Raw genomic sequence first — 21,623 nt, forward strand, 5'->3', positions numbered from 1 at the left:
CCTTTTATTTTCAGATTTTTGAAAACCTCTCTCAAATGACTTGCAGAGAGAACCAGAGCACCACTAATTCAAGTTATCTGAATTTGCTTCAGCTGAAAATCCTACTTTTCCAAATACTTTTATGACTCCATTTTATTGTTAACTAACAACACTTCAATTTAATCCAAGTTTTAGATGTCTGCTAGGCCTCATCTCTCAGATCATCATTTTGACCGCTCCTGTTTAACAGACTGTGCAGAAGAGGGTCACAATTACTGAATTGCCATACCAAAGGAATGCATTTTTGATCCACTGTTTTATGTAGCAAAGTAGGATGAGTGAATCTTTAGGAAACCTTTGGTCATTAGTCTTTACTACTATGGTAGCATTTTAAAAGTAGTCTCAAATAAGACTTTTACAATTTTGTGTACTCTCCAGCTTAGTCAGATTATCTACACAGACTATGACAGACACCTTGGAACCCTTAGCTAGTTTCCCCAGTGCTCCACGCAGTTGAATGTAATAGACAAGACACACAATATTATGAACTTCAATAATTTAATGCTAACCCAAAGTACAAAGTGTGAAAATTTATTTAAATTAGTTTCAGAGAGTAAAGCTAAAGAAACCTTTACATTGCAGCAGGTTTCAGGGGAGAGGTTTTATTAGCACCTTGAAGTCCTTGAAATATTAAGACAGTCTGGCAATACTGGTGTGAAAGATTGCATGTATAATCCTCGTAACAGCATATAATTAGTGTTTTCACATTTCTACATTGGAAGTGACAAATGTACATTAAAAACAAAAGTGTATTCAATTTGAATAGATTATGAAATGGAAGTGCTGAAGAATAAAAATCAGTAGACAGCTTAGTAGTTCCAAGGCAATTATATTGCAAGTCCAAAGGCACTGACAATACAATACATAGTCTTATTCTCCCATCTCACAGTGCAATTTCCTGCAACAGAAGAGAAAGTATGAAAAACCAAGAAGTTTGTCATTTCATACACAAAGTTCTACATGGTTCTCCATATCATCAGACTCATCTATATTAAAGTTCAAACTTTCAATTTTTTTTATAAAGAATCAGCAAAGCTGTCAATATATGCATTTTTTAAAAAAAATACAGGCAGTCCCCGGGTTACATCGGATCCCTACTTACAAACGGGGTGAGGCAACCCGCACTAGCTGCATCCCCCACCCAGCAGACCAGGGAGATGTGAAGCTAGCGCTCCCCCCCCCCCACCCCAGCAGACCAGGGAGACGCGGAGCGGCTTTTCTCAGCAGACACCTTAGCTTGAGAATAAAGGACTGAGGGAAGTGAGGTGTGGGAGAATAAAACTGAGCTCTGGAGAAATGTTTGGCTGGAGTTTCCCCTACAATATGTACCAGTTCCGACTTACATACAAATCCAACTTAAGAACAAACCTACAGTCCCTATCTTGTACGTAACCCGGGGACTGCCTGTAGTTGCTAGCTTCATAACTTGGGAGACTTTAGTCTCCTCCCCTGCCTTATCCCTAAAGGCACTTCAGTTGCACTAGGCTGCTCCAAAATAGTAATTTAAAGATTAAGTGTCAGTCTTATGAGGTAAGGCAACCAACCCTTTAAAAGTTCTAGTATGAGAATACTTAAAGTTGCTGTTTAAGAGAGAAAATAAAGTCACTTCTGTACCATCACTAGTGTTGTCCCAGAAACAAGAGCTTGCTGTGTGAAGTCCAGCACCATTTTTTTGCATAATCACACAGGTCACTGTTAACACACAAAAGAAGCTTCCATTAGGGAACCAAACTGACAATTACTATCAATACAACTTACACTGATGCTTAGTTTTAACAGCACAAATGGTAGTTTAATATCAGTCCCTCAAACCTATGAATTCAAATTCACTACATGCAATATTGACCACAAAAATGCAATTTAGCGTAAAATATCTTAGCAAAAAGATGATGTCCCCTTACTTTAAGCAGTACAACAGAACAAGTACAAAAGCACTAAAAAAAACCACAAGCACTTTTAAATTGTCCTAACAGACTTCAAAGGTGTCCCAAATAAATCAGCTCTGGCCATAACCTACACACAACCCAAAAACGATCAGGACAGACTAAGATCTTTGGGGCATGGAAAACCTCTCTCCTGTTTGTACAGTACTTGCTGGTATGTATGTGAACTAGTAACCTTCACCCCTAACAGGTGATGCATACTGGGTAACAATTAACCATTACCCAGGAGCATGGAGGGCTGCTCTAACCCCACAAGTGGGCCATGGATGTTGCTGGACTAGAGAACTCTGGCAGGGCAGTAGAGTCCACAGCCAGGGGGGCTACTGAGAGCTCCTATAGTTTGGCAAACTCCCTTGTCCAGAAGGGTGCCAGAACAGGGAAGTCCAACCTGTAGAAACAGGACTGAGATGTGCTTTATATACACAATCTACCAGTTTTTCCAAAAAGGGATCCCCATAGATATGTAGTTCTAGCTGGAGAATATATTTTTTTTAAAGAATCCAGATAAATGTGACTTAATTAGTTTTGGGAAAATGACAACTATTTCTTTAAAATTACAAAAAGTGACTGCATTATTTATGCCTAGCTTTCACAGTGGATGCCATTTCAGAATTGCTTAACTGGTACATAGTTTAATCTAGTTCCTAAAATTAGTGTTGCCTCCATGAGGGATGTCAATGTGTAGTCAAGTACACGATTAACCAATCAACTACATGCACTACCCTCCTCTCCTCTGTTGCCTCTATATAAGAGGCAGAAATGGGGTGGGGGAGCAAGAGCTGGGGAAGTTGATTTAACCCTGCTCTTCACAAGCACTGGATCCATGGAGCCAACTGCCACCCACCCAGCACTGCTGCCTCTGATGGAGAAGCAACAGCACAGAGGGAGAGGAGGGCAGGCAGGAGCTGGCACACATGGGAAGCTGGCTTTCAAGTCGGCTCCCTGCATGCATTGACACCTAAATCACCTGCCCCCTCACACTACTGCCTCTCTATCAGAGGCAGGAGTGGGGGGGAAGCACTAGGGAGAGCTTGTTTTAAGCTGGTTCTCCTCTCATGCTAGCTCCATAGAGCCACCTGCACTACAATGGGAGAAGGAGGGGGAAGGAAGGAGAGGCTGCTGCAGAGGAGCCTCTGTCTGTAGCAGGCCCAAGCTCACTGTGGACAGAGGCTGCTCAGTGGAATGCTGACACAGCTTCTGTCTATTGGGAGCTTGGTCTCCCTGCAGACAGAGGCTGCTGCCACCCCACACTGTTGCCTCTGATACAGAGGCAGCAGCACAGGATAGCAGGGGGCTCCCAGGAGTGGGGCCAGGAAGCACACTGGCTGCTAGCCCTGCCCCCGGGAATATCAAATAGTTGTATAACCAATAGTTTGTGTGGTTACACAACTATTCAATCAACTGCTATTTAACATCCCTAACCTCCACCAGCTGCTCAAACTGTCAACGTAGTTTTGTCTGAGAACATCTATTATCTTTTTTGCTTTGCATATCACTCTTGAACCTTTTAAACCTGTAGTGCCCCAGTCCTGGTGGCCATGACACGTTCAGATAAGTGATTTCCAGTAGGTCTCAGAATTTGTTTGGGAAGCAGTATTAAACTATTAAGGCCAGATCTTTGCTATCTAGCATAGTTCTGAGTCTTAGTACTCCCATTGACTCCTGAGTAGAAACTAGCAAACACTTGGGCTATGTCTACACTGACGGCTTCTTGCGCAAGAACGTCTTGCACAAGAAAATGTCCCCACTGCCATGTGCCAGCTGTGCTTTTGTGTAAGAGCATCCATGGCAGTGTGGGCACTCTTGTGCAAGAAAGCTCTGATGGCCATTTTAGCCATAGGGCTTTCTTGTGCAAGAAATCCCCGCCAAGAGTCCACACTGCGCTCCTGCGCAAGAGGGCTTACACCTGTTAAAAAAGAGCCTAGCTTTTGCGCAAGAAGCTCTCTTTTATCACGCCATACTGTAAATTTCCTTGCGCAAGAGGGTGGGTGGTGTAGACACTCCGCAGATTCTTGCACAAGAACAGTTGTTCTTGCGCAATAACCCGCTAGTGTAGAAAGCCTTGTTGTAGCTCTTCTGCAGAAGGAAGACTATTTGCAAGTTATGTGAAGCAAGGATCTGTCTGCAAACTCAACCACATGTTTATGCACTCCATTTACTTAACACCTGCATTTATGAGCCTCTGAGTTTAAGTTCGTGAAACAAATTATAATGTGAAACCAGGAGGGCTGAGAAGGTGCTGTGTTGCACTCTTAGAAACACTCATTTACAATAACCATCACAGCCACCAACTACTTGCTATTTTACTTCTTTTTTTTTAGTGTTGCCAAGTTTTGTCATTTACTTATTTTTACTGTTCTGTGTGTGTGAAGTATCAAATTAAAAGTTGACATCCCATAGAAATTGTATAAACTGAGAGAATGTCTTATTTTTTGATACTGGAAAGGAGAGCATGACCAATTCTAGTTGACCCACATTAGTTCAGCTTTAAGATGCTGAACAATGGGCAGATAATGGAGGTATAGTTTTGTGGTCTGAAAAAGTCTGTGGCATATCAGTGTTTTGACACATGCTTTAGTGTTTTAGAACAGTTGTGTCACATTACTGGATCAATGGAATCAGACAGGTCACTGATGCACCCAAGGGGGGATGTTGTCCCTAAGTCTGTACAAAGAGGGCCATGTGAGGTGGCAAATAAAAGCTTATGTTCTACTGATTCTGTATATGCTATTCATGTCCTTGTATGATGTCTGTATGTGGAGTTATGAATATGGACTCTGTGTTGGACTGCCTGTTGTAAAGAACAATTGTTCAGTTTGACTATACTAATTAGCAGGGCTAGACAAACCTCAGTGAGAGTCACTCGCCAGCCCCATACTGCGCATGCACAAAGCACCGGTGAATGGGGCTCATGGCACAACCAGCTGAAATCTACTCACCACAGGGGCGTAGATTCAGCGATTTGTCAAGCCCTGCTAATTAGCAAGGCTCCAGGGACAATGGCTCTCAAGGTGTCCAATACACAACTGAGGAATGCGTCTGGAAATCTGGATACCTGCAAACCAGCCAGGGCATAATGGCTGCCAGCATGTGAAACAGATAGATTACTTGACCATGTGACATGCTCTGGCCAGGAGAGAGATACAAGGCCATGAGGCGGACTCCATCTTGTCTTCAATTCTGCTCCTGATCCCAGATGCAACCTTGCAAGAGACCGAAAGCTGGGAAAAGTCGTGGACCCATCCTGACATAGGATGTACACCAGAGACTTTTAAGATAGCCGTTTATAACATCTCTGCTGAGAGCCTGCATCCAGAACTTGGTGATTGATGCATGTAATGTATTCTCCTTAACAACCTTACTGTCATGCTTTTCTTTCTTTTATTATATTAATAAACCTTTAGATTTTAGATTCTAAAGGACTGGCCCAGCCTGCTCTTGTGGGTAAGATTCAAAGTTAAATTGACCGGGGAACTGTGGCTGGTTTCTTGGGACTGGAAGAACTTGTTCAGGGTAGGTGAGATTGGGTTCTATAACCCCTCACCTGTGTGTTAGGCCCCGGGGCTGACTGTGGCACAGGGAGAGCTGGGGTGTCTGAGGCTTCCTGCTGGCCAGGTTGGCAGCTGAAGTGCTTGGTGTGACTGGTTTGTGGCCCATTTGGGAAGGGCCTCCAGTCAGGGGCCCGAAGGAGCCCTGAATTTGAGCAATTCAGCCTGAGCGGATACCTTCAGCCGTGCCCAGACCTGGCCTGTCACAAGCTTTCCCTGAAGATTTAGTGATCTATAGTGCACATGAATGGGAGAAACTCTGCTGGGCAAGTCACTTAATCTTCACCTCTGACTCCCCCAATCTCCTCGTGAAGGGGGACCAATATGCGTAACTCTTGGTGAGAAAAGGGCAACAACAACAAAAACCAGCATGCAAGATACCCGTGCCAGATTGTTTAATCTTCCATGGACTAACACTAGATACTTTGTAACAAAATAAAGCTGATTTTATAGTGTGACTATAAATTCATAGTTTAAAACTGAAATATAGTGTACGGATTCTGTAATTTCCACTCCAGCTCATCTGATGAAGTAGGTTTTACCCACAAAAGCTCAATACTTAATAAATTTGTCTTTAAGGTGCCACAGGACTGCTCATTGTATGGTTACTACTTTAGGAGACACAACAAGTTTCTATGAAAAGCTTTGCCATTCATCTTTAAATAAATTTCAAGAATAGACTGTTTAAATTTAAGTCTTCTGGGATAGTCAATAAAACCAACATAGCACCAAACTTACCAATATACTTGAAAGGTTTCCCCAGCTTTGTTAGTTGACTTAAAGTTTGTTCTACCACACTTGTAGTCCATTGGTTCACTTTGCTGTGTTGATAGGCATTGCCACCTATCGCACCTTCTACGGCCTAAAAATGACAAGTATACAAAGGTAGCTGTTACCATGACCCATCTTAGAACTTCATGTTTTTGATGCATTGGATGGAGAACCTTAAATTTCACTAGCATTGCAGATGCTAGAGTCTATTGCCCTGTTATGTATTAGAAATATTTTTACCACCATTAATAAGAAAGCATTCCAAGTGATTGTTCTTTCATAGCATGGTTATGTCAGCTGTCTTACTTTAGCCTTTGATTTTGATTCCAGCTTATCTCAAACCCCTACTGTAGACCCTCAAGTGCCACATCAAAGATGCCTTGCATTTGCAACAGAGCTGAAAACATTTTGATTCACAGCCTAGTTATTAAAATGTATGTTTGGTACTGCCAGGCTCACTGATGGGGGAGGAGGGAAAGCAAAGAGGGTAGCTGCCAGCCATTCAAAAGGGCTTAGGGCTCCTGGCCACTGATACTGTGGAAGTGGCCAGAACCACAGGCTATTAAAATCATTGATGGAGTCCTGCATGGGACACTCCAGGTAGCACTGAAAGTTTTCTGGGAGAGGCTAGCCCCTTCTGTCCAAAGATCCACCCCTTCCGGGAGTGCAAAGAGGGCCTCCATCCCTCTTGCCCAGAGGTCTGAGAGTCTGTCAGACCCACTGCGTACTATTGTAGGATTCTGTGCAGAAAGCTGGGTCTGGAAGCAGAATTTAAACTGTTTCTGCTTGACCTTTCAAGTAATCTTGAGAAGAATTTGTTTTTAAGAATGTTTTGTTATTTATGGCTACTAGTGTAGTAAAAAGAGACCAGATGCATGAAGGTTATTTAAGAAAGCAGGTATGAAAATATTCCACTATGTATGGGTGCTAATTCTCATACTTGTGCCCAATGTTATGCATTTTCAAAGTGAGCAGGCACACTTGATGGCTGAAGAACAAACATGCACTTTTTTTTTTACAGAAGCTTTCATTTGCTTCTATAAAAAATAAAATAGAATTTATTTATACTGTACATTTGTTCTATGCACTATGAAAGGGACCTCCCACATTCAAGAGATATTAAATGGGCACACATTATTGATAGTAACTCCACTTAACCAAGACTACATTAATCTGCAACTTTGTTTTGTGTACACAGTAATCAAACTGTGTCATAATCCCTTTTATTTGCCATTTCATGGAACTTCTGTAACAAGAGTAGTGGTTGCCACAAACATTCTTGAAGATTTGTAAACAAGCTCCAAGTAAGTTTCCTAGCAACTTGTAAATACCGGGTATTTATCTATCTAAAATACACATTAAGGTGTCTGAATCAAATATGCAGGCATATATTATCTTTGACAAAAAAAATATCCTGAAGGGTGACACATTTAAGTGAAATGTATGTTCATGCAGAAGGCCTATGCAAAAGTCTTTAATGCTAACAGTTTTAAATGGAGCTTAAGCCCTTCTGCATAAGTTTTACCAGTCACAATTTCCATTAGCTGGGAATTGATATGAAGAAAGGCAGGTCCACACTAGAAGAGGAATACAGTCTACAGTCTATCAAATACTTTAAGTAGGGATGTTAAAAATCATGTAATAGGGCAACTGTGCAACCACTGAAAATCTCAGCAGTTGCAGTTACCCATGATGTGGGATCTGCAGTATAAAGTTTATACTGCAGAGATCTCAGTGAAGCCTTCCAAAGAGTGGAGCCGCCAGCCCCGCTCCGCTGAGTATAGCCAACACAGTTAATGCAATATGCAATATGCATGCATTTATCAGTTGAATGTTTAGTTGTTTACACTCAAATATCCCTAATTAAGTTCATAATGATACTTGTTAAACAGTTTTTTAAACATACACTACTATTAATTAGTATCAGTCTTAATGGAAAACTGAATAATAAACTACATAATTTCTAATACTAATCAATGTATTGGTTGGAAAATATATTTTGAACACAAAGAAACTATTGAGAGAAAACATCACAACAGATGTAGGGAATGTAAGGTTATATTTTACACATGACAATGAAGACGTTTGTTAACTTCTTACCTCTTTAATGATGTTACTCACTTCATCAACAACAAAAGAAGTCTACAGAAAAATTCAGAAAATTTATTAAATTCTACTTACATTTTTCTTCAGAACCAGTTTCTAGTTGAGAATACAAGTTTCACTACTGAAAATTTACTAGTAAAGAATATACTTAGGATAGTTTAGATTTAAGTCTGACACACTGTCAAGAGACTGACAATCCAAGTGGTTGCAGATTATACTAAGTCAGGGGTTGGCAACCTTTTCAAAGTGGCATGCCAAGTTTTAACCCTCCTGCCCTGGGCCATGCCAACCATATAGGAGAAACTAGGGATGCGAAAGGCCAACTTAAGCAGTGTTCCCTCTAAGATGGAAGGCAGCACAGCTACACAGATTGGACAGTACTGATTAATCACCTGTGAAACTATGCTGCCACTGCAGCTTAGAGGGAACACTGCCCATAAGCCTTACTGGTTCTGGTTAACTGGTGGGGGTTGGAGCAGTACCTTGCCTGCTTCTTGCAGTAGGGATGTTAAATTGTGTTTAATTCTGCCAATGTGTAACTGCTGTAAATTTCAGCAGTTACACATGTACATGCTGGGGAACAGGCAGGAGCCAGTGTCTTAAGTTGGCTCCCCCACACATGCTGCCTTTTCCCCCCACTCCACTATGCCAGAGGCAGCTGTGTGGTGGTGGTGGAGCAGATGGCTCCCCAGGAGCTGGTGCTCAGCTCCCTGCGAGCACTGGCTCCTGTTTGCCCCCCTCTTTTCTCCCCCACTACCTCTGTGGATTTCAGTTACATGCAAGCAGCAGCGGGGGGACAGAGGAGGGGGCAAAGGCAGAAGGGGAGGTTAATTTTCAGCACGTATTGAGCAAACACATTTTAACATCCCTAATAGACTAATTCAACAAACACAGCTAATTTAACAATACTGGATTTCCTTAACAATCAGTAAGTGTACTTGAGCAGTCAAATTCAATTAAAAAATATCAGTGAAAAACAAAAGATTTTGTAAATACCAGGAATTATTTTGTGGGTATGTACCTATAAATTATGGCAAAAACAGATCCTTGCTGCAAAACTGAGGCACAATTAAGAAGTTTAGCTGGCTTGTGTCCTTCCTTTTGTGCTTAAGCTTCTATGGTATGTAGCATTTTTGTGCACAACGAAGCTGAGCACTTGGGCAGCCACTCAAGAGATTCAAATGCCACCCAACTGATTAACAGTAGGGATTTGAATGGTTAACCAGTAAGCATCACCTTTACCGTGTTACTTAATGCTTATGTATTATGTTAACGCATGGGGGCTGGAGCAGCCCCCTGCAGGCAGTCAGCTGCTCCAGCCCTACCTGCTCCAGGCTGGTCAGAGAACCCCACCCACCCACGTTAAATTTAACATGTAACTGGTTAACTAATAAAACAGGATTTTACATCTCTAATTAAAGTGTCCACAGCATGTGTTCCTTCTGGTGGTACAGCATCCTCACATGCCTCAATTCTAACAACAGAATTTATTCTGTTCATGGATGGAAAAAAGAGTTAGAGGGAACACTGTGCATTTAAGTGTAATGCAATAGTGACTATGTACGCTTCACCCAATGATAGTTTTTTTTTTTTAGTAGTAATGCCAGGAAAAGGTCTACTAAGATATTTCTCTGTCAGCCCTACAGAAAATAGTTTTGGAAGAGAAACTTTCAGGCTAAAAATAAAGAAAATGACAAGGGGGCATGGAAATAAGGCTGAACGATTAAGTGAGCATCCAAAATAATCAGACACACTAGCAGCCGCAGGGCGTGGGCCTATTGCTTAGTGAGACATTTCAGTGACCTTTAATGTAGAACTAAGGTTTTCATTCTGTTCCGATTTGGACTAACCAAGCGGCATCCATTGGGTTGCGGGGCGATCAGCCCCCTAGCGCGGGCAGGCGGCTCTGGGAGGGGTTTTACTCGTTACACCGATCGGCCCCGTGCTGCTGCCAGGCAAGGGCGGCAGCGCCGCGCTGCTGCGTGGAGAACACAAAGCCCGGGCTCCCCGCGCCGGGCGGAGGGTCCACGAGCACTGAGGGGAGGGCGCGTTAATCCCGCCCCCCCCCCCCGGCTTGGGCAAGGCAGGTGCAGGAGAAGCCCGTCCGGACCCAGCCTCACAGCGCCGCGGGCCCGCAGCTCCCGCTCGTTGCCGGAGCAACCCCTCGCGCCCCACCCCTGACCTGGCGGCTGCCCGCGGGTCGGACCCTGCCCCGCCAACGTGCGGCGCCAGCGCCTGGCCCACCCGGAGCTCACGGGCTGGGAGCCGGGGGAAGGGGGAGTCTCCTAACGCTACCCCGTGTGCGTCGGAAGGGGACAGCACCGGAGCCTGCCCCCCCGGGGACCGTTGCCCCGCTGCACGAGCCGTTACCTCCTCTCCCGACTGGAACTCGTCCATCTTTCCGCCGGCTCGGACCGCAGCCCTTAGCACCCGGACCCCGCCCCCTTGATAGCCCTCCGCCAACTGCCGGCTACTCGCGCCACGCCTGCGTGCTGAGCGGAACGGTGCCTCTAGTGCGCCTGCGCTTTCAACCTCATTCTGTCTTCCGAAGTTTCCGTTAGTTGCTAGCGGCTCCCATTGCGCCTGCGCCTCTACACCGCTCTCTAGCTTTCTCCCTTCCCCTTCCCCCCCCCCCCGCGTTTGGAGCTGGTACTGCGCCTGCGCAAACCACCTTGCATTGTTCGCCGCCTGTCTCCGGCCTTAGCAACAAGCGGAGCCGTGCATTGTGGGATACTCTGGTGCTCAGAAAGGCGCCGCTTGCTCCCCGCAACCCAATCCTGTGACAGCAGCCTGTGAGCGCCTCGCGGCCCCACCCAACGCCTCCCATGTGACGCAGGTGGTGGTTGCTGGTTTCCACGGCAACCTGCGTCCCCGCCCATATGACCGCGGGCCGGGCCTGCGAGTGAGTGCGCGCAACTGGGCCTGTTTGCCTGGCTCTGGCGCAGCCCCTGTAGCCTCCGCGCTGCCCGTGGCAGTAACGCGCTGCCCGGCCTCCCGTGGGAGACGCTTTCACGCAGCGGTCCCCCCTCCCCCAGAGAGGCGCCCCCACCGGGTCAGCCCCGTCTAGCGTGCCCGGAAGCGGGGACTTTCCAGCCGGCAAGCCCGAGCCTTTAGGCCGGTGGTGTGACCGGAGCAAGGTCTGGTCACGGGGGCTGTAACCTCGCCTTACGGGAAAGTGTGTGACGTTGCCAGGGCGCGCGTCTGGGCAGGGTGACCTCAGTGACGTGGTTCCAAGTCACCCCATGGGAAGAGTTGGCTCCATGGTGACATATTATTGGTTGGTCTCTGATTTACACCGATGCGACGTGGGCCTTTGTGTCCAGCCCAAAATCCTGCCCCCAGTGTAGTATTGCCAGGAGTCCCGTTCCTGACTGGAACACTGGTTGAATGAAGACCCAGGTGGATACACTCGGCTCCATTGCCCAGATGAAGTCCGGTTGGTGGCACAATGTGGGCTCCGGGCAAAGGCAGGCGCCCTCCTGCCCTGGCTCTATGCAGCTCCAGAACTAGATGTCATGTTCCTGTGGCCCCAGGCACATGTTGAGCTGCCAAGGTGGTTCCTTGTGGTGCTCCAACCTAAGCAATGTCTCCAGCGCTCCCATTGGTGCATGTGGGCATAAAGCAGCAAGCAGAGCCTCCTTGGCTGCTTGCCATGCAGTGAGGGGATGCAAGGATTTGGTGGCTGCTTTTTGAGAGCTGCAGTAAGCACTACTGAGACTCCCACTCCCCAATCTCTTGCCCCAGCCAAGATTTTCCCACAAGCTGGGTACACTTGCTCCTAGAGCCTGCACCCCAAACCTCTGCCCCAGTGCAGAGTCCCCTTCTGCATCCCAACCCCGAAGTCCACACCTCCTGCTACTGCAGCCCATTCTCTCAGCTGCAGCCATCACTATGTCCCATATGCCAACCCCTTATCAAAGCCTAGAGAAAATGAATGAGGTTGGGAAAGAGTCACCCACAGAGGGAATAAAGGAGAAATGAGTGAGGCCTTAGCGAAGGGAGGGCCCCTCGGGCAAGGTGGAGGGCCCCTCGGGCAAGGTGCAGGGCTGGGATGTTCTGTTTTGTGTGATTAGAAAATTGGCAACACTACCTGGATCCCCAAGTAACTTTTTGCCAGTGTGTATTGTGAGTTTTTATGTTGATAAAGTAGCGGCCTTGACTAGAAAATGCTGAGATGTGAGAATCATTAACAGATCCAGAAATGCCAATTCTTGTGATTTTATCTTAAGTCTTAGACTGGTGGTTTTGTCAAAGCAGCAGCTTTTGGGCTGTGATTAGATGAGGATCTCACTTTCATTAAAATAAACAACAGAGTATATGGTCCTCATGCTTGTGGAGGAAAGCTTGCAAACATGCCCCAAGTGGATCTTACAAAACCAGACAAAAAGAATCCAAAATTTGTTATTTTTAATTTCATGATTTTCCAGACAATCTCATTATTTGGAGGGAACCTGCTCGTTATTTTTGAAAGTTTGAGGTGGGTTGGCAGGACTGCAGAGCCAACACTTTCAGCCCTTACCTAGTCTTTACTACAGTAAAAATATTGCCTGAATAAAAAGAAAGGACATTACTTCTTCATGGGTTTATCTTTATGCACATGAGTAGTTCATTTTATTTAAGTGAGAATAGTTTGTGTTTAAAGTTAAGCATTTGTTGTTTGGACCTGTTGGATTAGTAGAACTGGGCGATTAAAGAGTCACAAAATTATGTATTTTATCACATGGTTGGCAACTGTTTATCATACCTTTTACTGATATATGCCACTTCTTAAGACATCTAAGAAATAAAAAGTATCCTATTGCCCTGTTTTATGCACTGTTTGATCCAGGAATAATTGCTCCTTTAAACTAGAGCTTAGCTTGACCTGGAAAAAGAGGCTCAGTACCCCATCCCAGAATATGAAGAAGTTTGGATGCAGATGGTTATTCAGGCCTAATTCTGTAACAGGTTGGACTGGCATCCAGATATCCAGGAATTTTTGTTTTTTTATCTGGTTCCAGATTCATATTTGGTGAGTTAAATTTATTTCTACTTTTTATAGGTATTCATTCAAGAAAGTTCCTGGTGTGTGTCTATCAATTATTATTTGTGGTCTGCTGCTGACTGAACAGGAACCAATCTTGTTTCCAGTAAAAGGCCAGCTCATTTTACCAGTGTTTTTCTATCTGAGGAAATTGTAGTTGTGCAATTTTCAGAAAGCGAAATAATTCAAAAGTCTAAGAATGCATAGCCACCACACTTCCTGTGGGTAGCTCGGGAGCCGAAAGTACATTTTGATTAATTCAGCATTGCATTTTCTCACGGTGAACCTCTTTTTTTAAAATCTGAAAGAAGCTAATAATTTCTGTTTGATCACTGGTCTTTGCTTTGCTCCCAGCAACAGTAGTGTTTTGGAGCCTGCAGTAGCAACCATCCCTGGAGCCTTGTTGACTGCCACAGGGGCCACAACAGATGCTTTACACCAACTCTGGTATCTTCAGCAATGAAAAAGGTGAGGAGAAATCAGTTTTTTTCAGCAAAGAAAAAATGAACTCAATCTTGAATGAATAGATCACTTGTACAGTTCTTCTTACTGTGACAGCTGAAAAGGTAAGGCATGTTTTCAATCTGTTGTATCTAACACAACCGGAAAGAAAGGATTTTTGCTTAAACAATATTGCTTAGTATTTAAAAGAGTTGAGGAAAGATTTGGAACTTGAACTGTTGTGAACTTACTTTGTTGTGAAGTAATCGTTTACTGGAAAACCATGGTGGGATGATATTAATACTGCCAAGAGAGAAATTCAAGCAACATATTTAATTTTACAACCCAAAAGACATTGTTATGGGCACACAATCTATCTCTATATGAAAATTAAAATGTTGCAGTGAAGTAGGGCAAAATCTTTTCATAATTCTTTTCGTCAAGTAAATTATTAATTCAGTTGGTGTTTGTTTGAGAGACAGCTGCCATAAATGCCATTAGCATTTGTGATTAGCATGTTTTCCCAGTACTCTAAGGCTGTACTGTGGATACACCACATCTCTCTTTTGAATTAATAGGTCTGATAGTCAAATTATCTCAAATCAGGTCCTGACTTTCACAGATTATTTTGTATGCATTTGATTCAGTGTCACTGCCAAATCAAACAAATAAATGTGGCTATAGGAATTGGTAATGTTATTCATAGATCTCAAAATGAAAATACCCAAATAATTTCAAATTAAACAAAAATGTTCATATACAAAATACTATTATTACACATGTCACTATATGTATATGTATTATTACTATTACTATTAATAATAAAATATATAATATTTTGCCTTTCATCTGAGAATTTTAATTTAGAAAGCTCTCAGTTTTTTACTCCTTGCTGAGCTCATCTGAGTTCCGACTGGTGCCCCTAGCAAAAATGTCTCTGTTTTATTAGCAATGCTTTGAGATATCCAACCCCCAAACGAGTACTATTTAAAGAGTCAGTCTTACTGTATATTGCGTGCAAACAAGCAGCCTGGAGAGAAAGGGTAAAGTTGCCAAGTCAAACTGAAAGATTAAGAAATTCCAGAAGTTACTCATGCAAATTTAATCTTGCCCACTTGTATGTATGCATTATGCTATCACCTATAATTATATGGACATGTATTTTATTTTCCTGCATGTGTGGTTATCAGCAAAATTTGTACTCAGAAATTCCAGATCCACATTGCAGTCCCTTTGTGCTAATGGCATAATGTAGCAGAACTAAATAGCTGTCTTCTAGATAGACCAGCCCATAGATGGGAAGATGATACCCACTTTGCAAGTGATAAAATGACAGTTACGTGTGGAAGAGCAGTGGAACGTTGGGAATCAGTATTTCTTCCTCTGTTCCTGACTTTGTGATCAGAATGTGATTTAGTTGTTAGAGTGATGTTTATAAACAATTTAGCGAAGTACTTAGGGCACATGCATTCCAAAAAGCATTCTGTCAAAGTGGATGAGGATGGTGGTGCTCTTATTAGTAGAGTATTAATATTAATTGCTTGAGATGGTTAGCGAATGTCTAGTGTAATATCACTGCTAGGTTTTGCTTGGCCCCAGTGCCAATTACATCTGTGCAATTTGCTAGCCTCCGAATGACATGCCTCAGAATTTTTACTTTCAGATTTACTAGCAATATTATCTTTTCAAATCAGTACTAGAGAAAAAGAAGGCACTATTCACTAATTATTTGGAGGCCTGATGCTGTGTGGTGCTGCATGCCTCCTGCAAAGTGCCTCCTTAGGGATCTCATCTCAGTACCTTTCAAGAGAGATTCAGTAACCTGGGAGGATCAAACTCTAAAAGAAGAGCCTTAAAGAAATGATTGTGGTGAAAAATCAACATGAGCAGTGGTTGTGCATGTCTTTGAAAATGTCCTATATTGTGAGACTGCATAATTGTGGCTTTTCAGACTTTAAATGTATTTTGGTAACTTCCTGTGAAAACACAGTTGGTAAGGAAATACAATGATTGTTCATATCTTTTTCTCCTATGTTTCCACCGGAAATTCATGCATATTTTTTCTGTAACAGTGTTCTGTGTGAAAATCTGTCATATTTTTGTCATAATAGGATTTTATCAAAAGATCGTAAATAGACGAGCAAATACATAGCTACTCTTTGGATATAAACAGCAGCATCTCATCCTGCCGCCTTTTGCAAAATTAGGTGGATAAAGTGGAGGTAGCCTGACAGCCTGGATGTAATACACACACATAAAACAATGAAATAGGTAAAAAATATCTTCAAATAAATTGGCAACATAGACTCTCTAGTATCACGTAATAAGTCAGATCTTCAGCTGATGTAAATCAGTGTAATTTCATTGGCTTCAATAAAGCTACACCTGTCTATACTTGTGAAAGATCTGTCCTTGAGTATTTAATACCTGATAATTTAGAGACTCTTCCTCATAAAGAATAATGTTATGAATATAGAAATTTGGAGATGTGCCCTGGAGTCAGGGGTTGGGAACATTGGGTTTGTTTCCATCGAAATGCCTCACTTAGAAGCAAGTAAGCAATCCCAACACACAGAAATATCATGCCCCCTCATTGTGAAAATGTTTTTGCAGGGCTTCCCTGACATTGATGGCCACCCTCTGTGCTCCTCTGACAGCGTGAGTGTCTGGCTGTTCAAACTGTGCACCCAAGCAACATGCCTCAGTGCTCCATTAACAGGTAAAATGTATGTGAAAATAAAGATGACTTCAGCCTTACTTTCACAGAAATTATGTAAGCAACAGCATTTGGCCACCACCTTGGAGATGTGATCCTCCAAAAGATACAGCCTACCACAGAGACACCTCCATCTTCCAACTAATCTGCCAAAGGCACATTCAACAATCATTTGGCAGTGGCTTAGCATGTTGTTCAGATGCTTCTTACACAGGGTATCTGGACAGCAGTAAGGCTTCATGAGCCTTCATGAGCAAGGAGTAGACTGTGTCACCTAGGATCACTCTGGGCGTTTCCACATCCCCCACTATGAATTTCTGGTCTGGATAGAAAAATGTCAACATACAGCCTCCTGTATAGGCTATTATTCCTGAAGATGCGTGCGTCATGCACTTTTCCAGATCACTTCACGTGTTTTTGAAATGCCCTCGGTGATCCTCAAGCACTTGAAGCACCATGGAGAATTACTCCTTATGATTGATATACTCAGAAGCAAGGTAGGGTGATGCTGTAATGGGGATGTATATCCCATCTATTGCCCTACCATGATTAGGAAAGCCCTTTTCAGCAAAGCCAGCCACTATGTCATCCACATTTCCCAGAGTCACATTCCTGTCCATTAAATGCAATTTATTGCCACACACACTTTCAGAAGTACTGCTCTGATGGTAGACTTGCCCACTCCAAAATTATTGACAAGTGAGTAGTAGCAAACTGGAGTGGCCAGCTTTTACAAAGCAATGGCAACACACTTCACTATCACGAGAGCAGCTCTCATTTGGGTGTCCTTCTGATGTAGTTCAGGGGCCAAAGATTACTCTGTCTGCTGTGACACAATTATGCAAATGAAGCATAGGATATTTAAATCCCCGCTTTATTTGCACTTTTGATTTGCCTAATTTACATCCCTCTTTTGACAGAGGGATGTAGTTTAGACATACCCTAAGAGTGTAGCTATTTAACCAGGTAACCAATAGCCAAATGGTTAGATGTGGCTCCCAGTCCAGCTCCCGGGAAGCCAGCTGCTGCCCCACACTGCTGCCTCTGTATTAGAGGCAGCAGCACAAGGCAAAGGCAGGAGCTGACAGAGGCAGCAGTGCAGTGCAAAAGCTGATGCATGCCAGGAGCTAGATTTACCAGCTCCCAACACACATTAGCTCCCAAGCAGCTGGCTGCCGCCCCTCATGTAACTGTATAATTGCTGAAATTTTCAGCAATTACTCGGTTAGCAAATTGCATACATTTTAACATCCCTACAAGATAGTTGACATTCTGGGTTTATGGAAATGGGTTTAGAATTTAATGCATGTGATGTTCTATAGTTGTTAGCTGTTATATACGACTTAATTTGTTTTCCTCTAAGAGGAAAGATGTTGTGATAAGTTTGTAGAAGATTAATTAGAGAAGTTCCTTCGTAAAAGGTGGTAATATGAGTGTAGGAATTTGGAGATGTGTCTGGTGGCAGGAATTGGTAACATCTCATTCCTGTGTGAAGAAATGCTCTCCAGTTTGTTTTATTAAAGCTTTTTTCCCCTTTTCATTCATTTGGTTTGTAGTTTAATGAACCCCAAGATCATTATAATGCTCAGATTAAACACTCAAGACTTTATTTAAAAATAATTTTTATTTCATCACTTTATTATAGTAGAGGTGGGTCAAAATTGGTCTGCTTTTAAACTCTCCTGAATAAATCAGACAAACCCAAATATAGACTTTATAACCTAATACAGAATCATAGTACAGTAAACTTCTGATAATACAGCACCTTTAGGACCCAGGGGGTGCCTGATTATCAGATATGTCGGACTATTGGAAGGGGGGCTATGAGGGGTCTGGGCTGGGGTGGGGGGGATGCCACCCCAGATCCCTCATAGCCCCCCCTTCCGATAGTCCGGCTCTGCCCAGGTGTCCCTGATTTAGCCGCTGCTGGTCAGTTTCAGAGCAGCTGGAGTGCTGCCGGCTTGGTCCGGTAGCGCCGACCCTTGGCGCTGCGAGACCAACCTGGCAGCACCCCAGCTGCTCTTGGGGATGCCTGGGGCAGAGCAGCTGGGGTGCTCTGCCCCAGGTGTCCCCAAGTCAGCCACTGCTGATACTGATCAGCGGCTGACTCCAGGAAGCCTGAGGCAGAGCTGCTCTGCCATGGGCTTCCTGGAGTCAGCTGCTGGTCAGTTTCAACAGTGGCTGAATCCAGACGCCTGGGACAGAGCAGCTGGAGTGCTGCCAGGTTGGTCTGGTAGCGCCAACCCTTGGCGCTGCAAGACCAACCCGGCAGCACCCCAGCTGCTCTTGGGGATGCCTAGGGCAGAGCAGCTGGGGCGCTGCTAGGTTGGTCCCCACAGCACCACACCTCGGCGCTGTGGGGATCAACCCGGCAGCACCCCAGCTGCTCTGTCCCAGGCTCTGTCAGCTGCTGCTTAAACTGAAGCTCTGCCTCAGGCTTCCTGGAGTCAGCTGCTGGTCACTTTCAGCAGCGGCTGAATCGGGGGCAGCTGGGGTGCTGCCGGGTTGGTCCCGCAGGCCAGAGGGGCAGCACTACGGGACCTCCCCGGCGGCACTCCAGCTGCTCTGCCCCCGGCTTCTCCGATTCAGCCGCTGGTCAGTTTTAGCAGTGGCTGAATCAGGGAAGCTGGGGGAAGAGCAGCTCCAATGGTCTGGCTGCCCAGAGCACTTCCAGGTTCCTGATGGTGCCGGACCATGAGGAGTGCCGGACCATCAGATGCCGGACCATCGGAGTTTTACTGTATACAGTTTCTAAGACACTCATATATTCTGAATGTGATCAAATAACTTTTTCTTATGCAGGTGCTACAGTAATATACATTATTATTAAAAATAACATATTTTTCTTCTGTTCGGTTATTTCAAAACTGTACATGCAGAGCCAGTTTCTGCAGTTTCATCCAGAAAACTCCTTTTGATTTCAGAGAAAGCTTTATACAAGTAAGTACCACAGGATTTGTTCCATAGTTACAAAGCAGTTTTTGTTTGTTTTTATTTAAGCTTCATTGTCACAGTTCTTGAGGTGCCCAGGACTGTGAATCATCTTGTTTTTCTTCATCTCCAGCAAAAGGAAGTCTTGGTTGTGGTAGCTATGTGTTAGCTTTCTGACATTGTGTGCCCTTCAGCCATCCTTGACACTGGCAACTGACAGCATTTTCTGATCATCTTCACCCAAAAATGCATTATAGCCCAATTTACTAATTGTACCTTAAACCAGTGCTCCTGTAAACCATACAGCACTTGAGGGCATTTATAAAACAGAGGAAAATTTATTATAGTAAGAAAAGGGAATTGAGTAGAAATGAGGGAATGGTAGAAAAATTGGATACACTATAAAACAAAAATTATAAAATGTGACCCTGGGTCTTCACTTATCAATAATTTCTTTTCTTCGCTAATAAAATAGATTTCACTTCCAAAGCTTAATCAGTTGCAGAGTTGGCTGTTTTCATAAGAACCAGCATTCAAATGCTCCTGAAAGTACCTTTCTCTGACAGGGATTTTCTTTGGTGAATGAATATACTCTGGCTATCTCTATTTGTACAGCACTGTAGTGGTGAATCCTAGAGAAGATGCTTAATCGATTGGGGAGAGCTCTCCGGTCAGCATTAAAAAACTACCTTGGGGTATGTCTACACAACAGCGTTATTCCAAAATAGCATAGTGCGCATATACACCACAAGCCTTTATTTTTAAATAATGGTGAGCTGGAGGACTTCTTACTTCGACTCATAGTAACCCTCATTTTACAAGGAGGAAGGAAAGTGGAAGGAAGAATGTTCTTCCTTCAAATTCCTACTGTACAAAGAGCCAAAATAAGCTATTTTGACTTAAGCTATGCACTTGACATAGCTGAAGCCCTACTGTGTAGATGTACCCTTAGGGTAGCTCTACACAGCAAAATTATTTCGAAATAACAGCCCTTATAATAACTTTCCTAGCATTTACACAGCCAAACCACGATTTTGAAATAAATTCGAAATAGCGGAGCGCTTATTTCGAATTTGGTAAACCTCATTCTACGAGGAATAACGCCCAATTCGAAATAGCTATTTCGAAATAAGTGCTGTGTAGACACTTATATCGAAATAGGGGGCCTCCAGCCTTCCCAGGGTGCCCTGGTGGCCACTCCAGCCTCAACCAAGAACACTTCTCTCCCTGCCTACCTCCCTGGAGCACTTAAAGGTGTAGACTCTGGCTACAGTGCCTGTGCCAGCCCCAAGTCTGCCAGCCAAGAGCCAGCAGTCACTGCCCCTGACCCAGTGGCCCCAAAACATGAGCCAGCAAGCCATTGGCAGCCAGCCCCCCACTGCTTCCTAGAGGCAGTCTGCTAGCTCCTAGGAGCCTGCCAGGGCCCAGAGAAGGCAGGCGCCTTCCTGGTCCAGGGTGGAGATCATGGACTTTATTCAGGTTTGGGGGGGGGGATGCCCCCAACATCCATATTCTCTACACTATATGGAGGAACGCGGCTATCTATGGCAAGGTAGATGCCACTCTGGCCACCAAAAGCCACATGTGAACCCAGGAGCAAGTTTGCATTACAATCAAGTTGGTCTGGCGGGACTCCCAACTCTGAGCCCTGAGCTTCCCCTCCCCCTTTCTTCCCCTTGCTTCCCCCTTCCAGCTCCTTCCTCCCAGGTTTCCCCCTCCCCTCTCCTACCTTCTCTTCTCCTCTCTCCCGCCTCTTTTCCCCAGTCTCACCAGAGTTTCATCTCCCCCCAGTTTTGTTAAATAAAGAGAGTTTGTGTTCATGAAAATACGTGTATTTTATTTGACATCAGGAAGGTGGCTTAGGGAGGAGTAAGTGGAAGGATGTGAGGGAGGAATGAGGCACAAGACCCCAGTGGGGCAGACCAGAGAGGCTCTTAGTGCTCCTCAGGGTGGAAGTTCTCCCGCAGGTCCTTCTGGATACTGACAGCCCCCCAATGGACCTCCCAGATGGCAGCCTGCAGAAAGTGCAGCCAGGCTTGCAATAACGCATCCAAGAGAAGCACCAGAGTGCCCAGGGGCAGCTTGGTCTCCATGTTGCAGAGTGC

At 44.3% G+C, this 21,623-nt stretch overlaps 2 protein-coding genes and 1 non-coding gene across 13 annotated transcripts in view; 2 read left to right on the forward strand and 1 right to left on the reverse strand.

Moving 5' to 3' along the window:
• Window positions 1-520: 520 nt before the first annotated feature.
• DYNLT1 (dynein light chain Tctex-type 1) lies at window positions 521-11,234 on the reverse strand. 2 transcript variants are annotated; one of them, XM_025180657.2, is made up of 5 exons: window positions 11,079-11,234; window positions 8,402-8,443; window positions 6,269-6,392; window positions 1,654-1,731; window positions 521-937 (listed from the first exon to the last, which is right to left on the reverse strand). In XM_025180657.2, exons 1-5 carry the CDS (start codon window positions 11,232-11,234, stop codon window positions 867-869), a joined length of 471 nt encoding a protein of 156 aa, XP_025036442.1. In that variant the 3' UTR covers window positions 521-866. The 2 variants fall into 2 exon arrangements, with proteins under 2 accessions (XP_025036442.1, XP_014425019.1); XM_014569533.3 differs by lacking the exon at window positions 11,079-11,234 and adding an exon at window positions 10,778-10,990.
• Window positions 11,172-21,623, forward strand: part of SYTL3 (synaptotagmin like 3) — a 64,276-nt gene continuing 53,824 nt past the window's right edge. Inside the window, exons 1-5 of one of the 10 annotated variants that reach the window (XM_075924535.1) lie at window positions 11,172-11,309; window positions 13,259-13,418; window positions 13,785-13,898; window positions 16,485-16,590; window positions 19,467-19,527. The gene's annotated coding sequence lies outside the window, so the exon portion shown is untranslated. Of the gene's footprint in view, window positions 11,310-11,405; window positions 13,419-13,784; window positions 13,899-15,982; window positions 16,143-16,484; window positions 16,598-19,466; window positions 19,528-21,623 lie in introns of those variants that run through there. The other 9 variants (XM_075924538.1, XM_075924536.1, XM_075924539.1 and 6 more) reach the window with 9 other exon arrangements.
• LOC142828111 (small nucleolar RNA SNORA76) lies at window positions 18,538-18,671 on the forward strand. Its single transcript, XR_012903103.1, has one exon. It is a non-coding gene; the product is annotated as a small nucleolar RNA SNORA76 (small nucleolar RNA).

This window comes from Pelodiscus sinensis, chromosome 3 (genome assembly GCF_049634645.1).
Source record: "Pelodiscus sinensis isolate JC-2024 chromosome 3, ASM4963464v1, whole genome shotgun sequence".
NCBI classification, from domain to species: domain Eukaryota; kingdom Metazoa; phylum Chordata; order Testudines; family Trionychidae; genus Pelodiscus; species Pelodiscus sinensis.

Coding starts and splice junctions, on each gene's coding strand:
- DYNLT1 (XM_025180657.2), bottom strand. CDS start 11,234: ATGGGAGGCGTTGGGTGGGGCCGCGAGGCGCTCACAGGCTGCTGTCAC. Junction 8,444..11,078: donor CAGGCGGCGAACAATGCAAG/GTGGTTTGCGCA, acceptor ATTTTTCTGTAG/ACTTCTTTTGTTGTTGATGA. Junction 6,393..8,401: donor TGAGTAACATCATTAAAGAG/GTAAGAAGTTAA, acceptor TGTCATTTTTAG/GCCGTAGAAGGTGCGATAGG.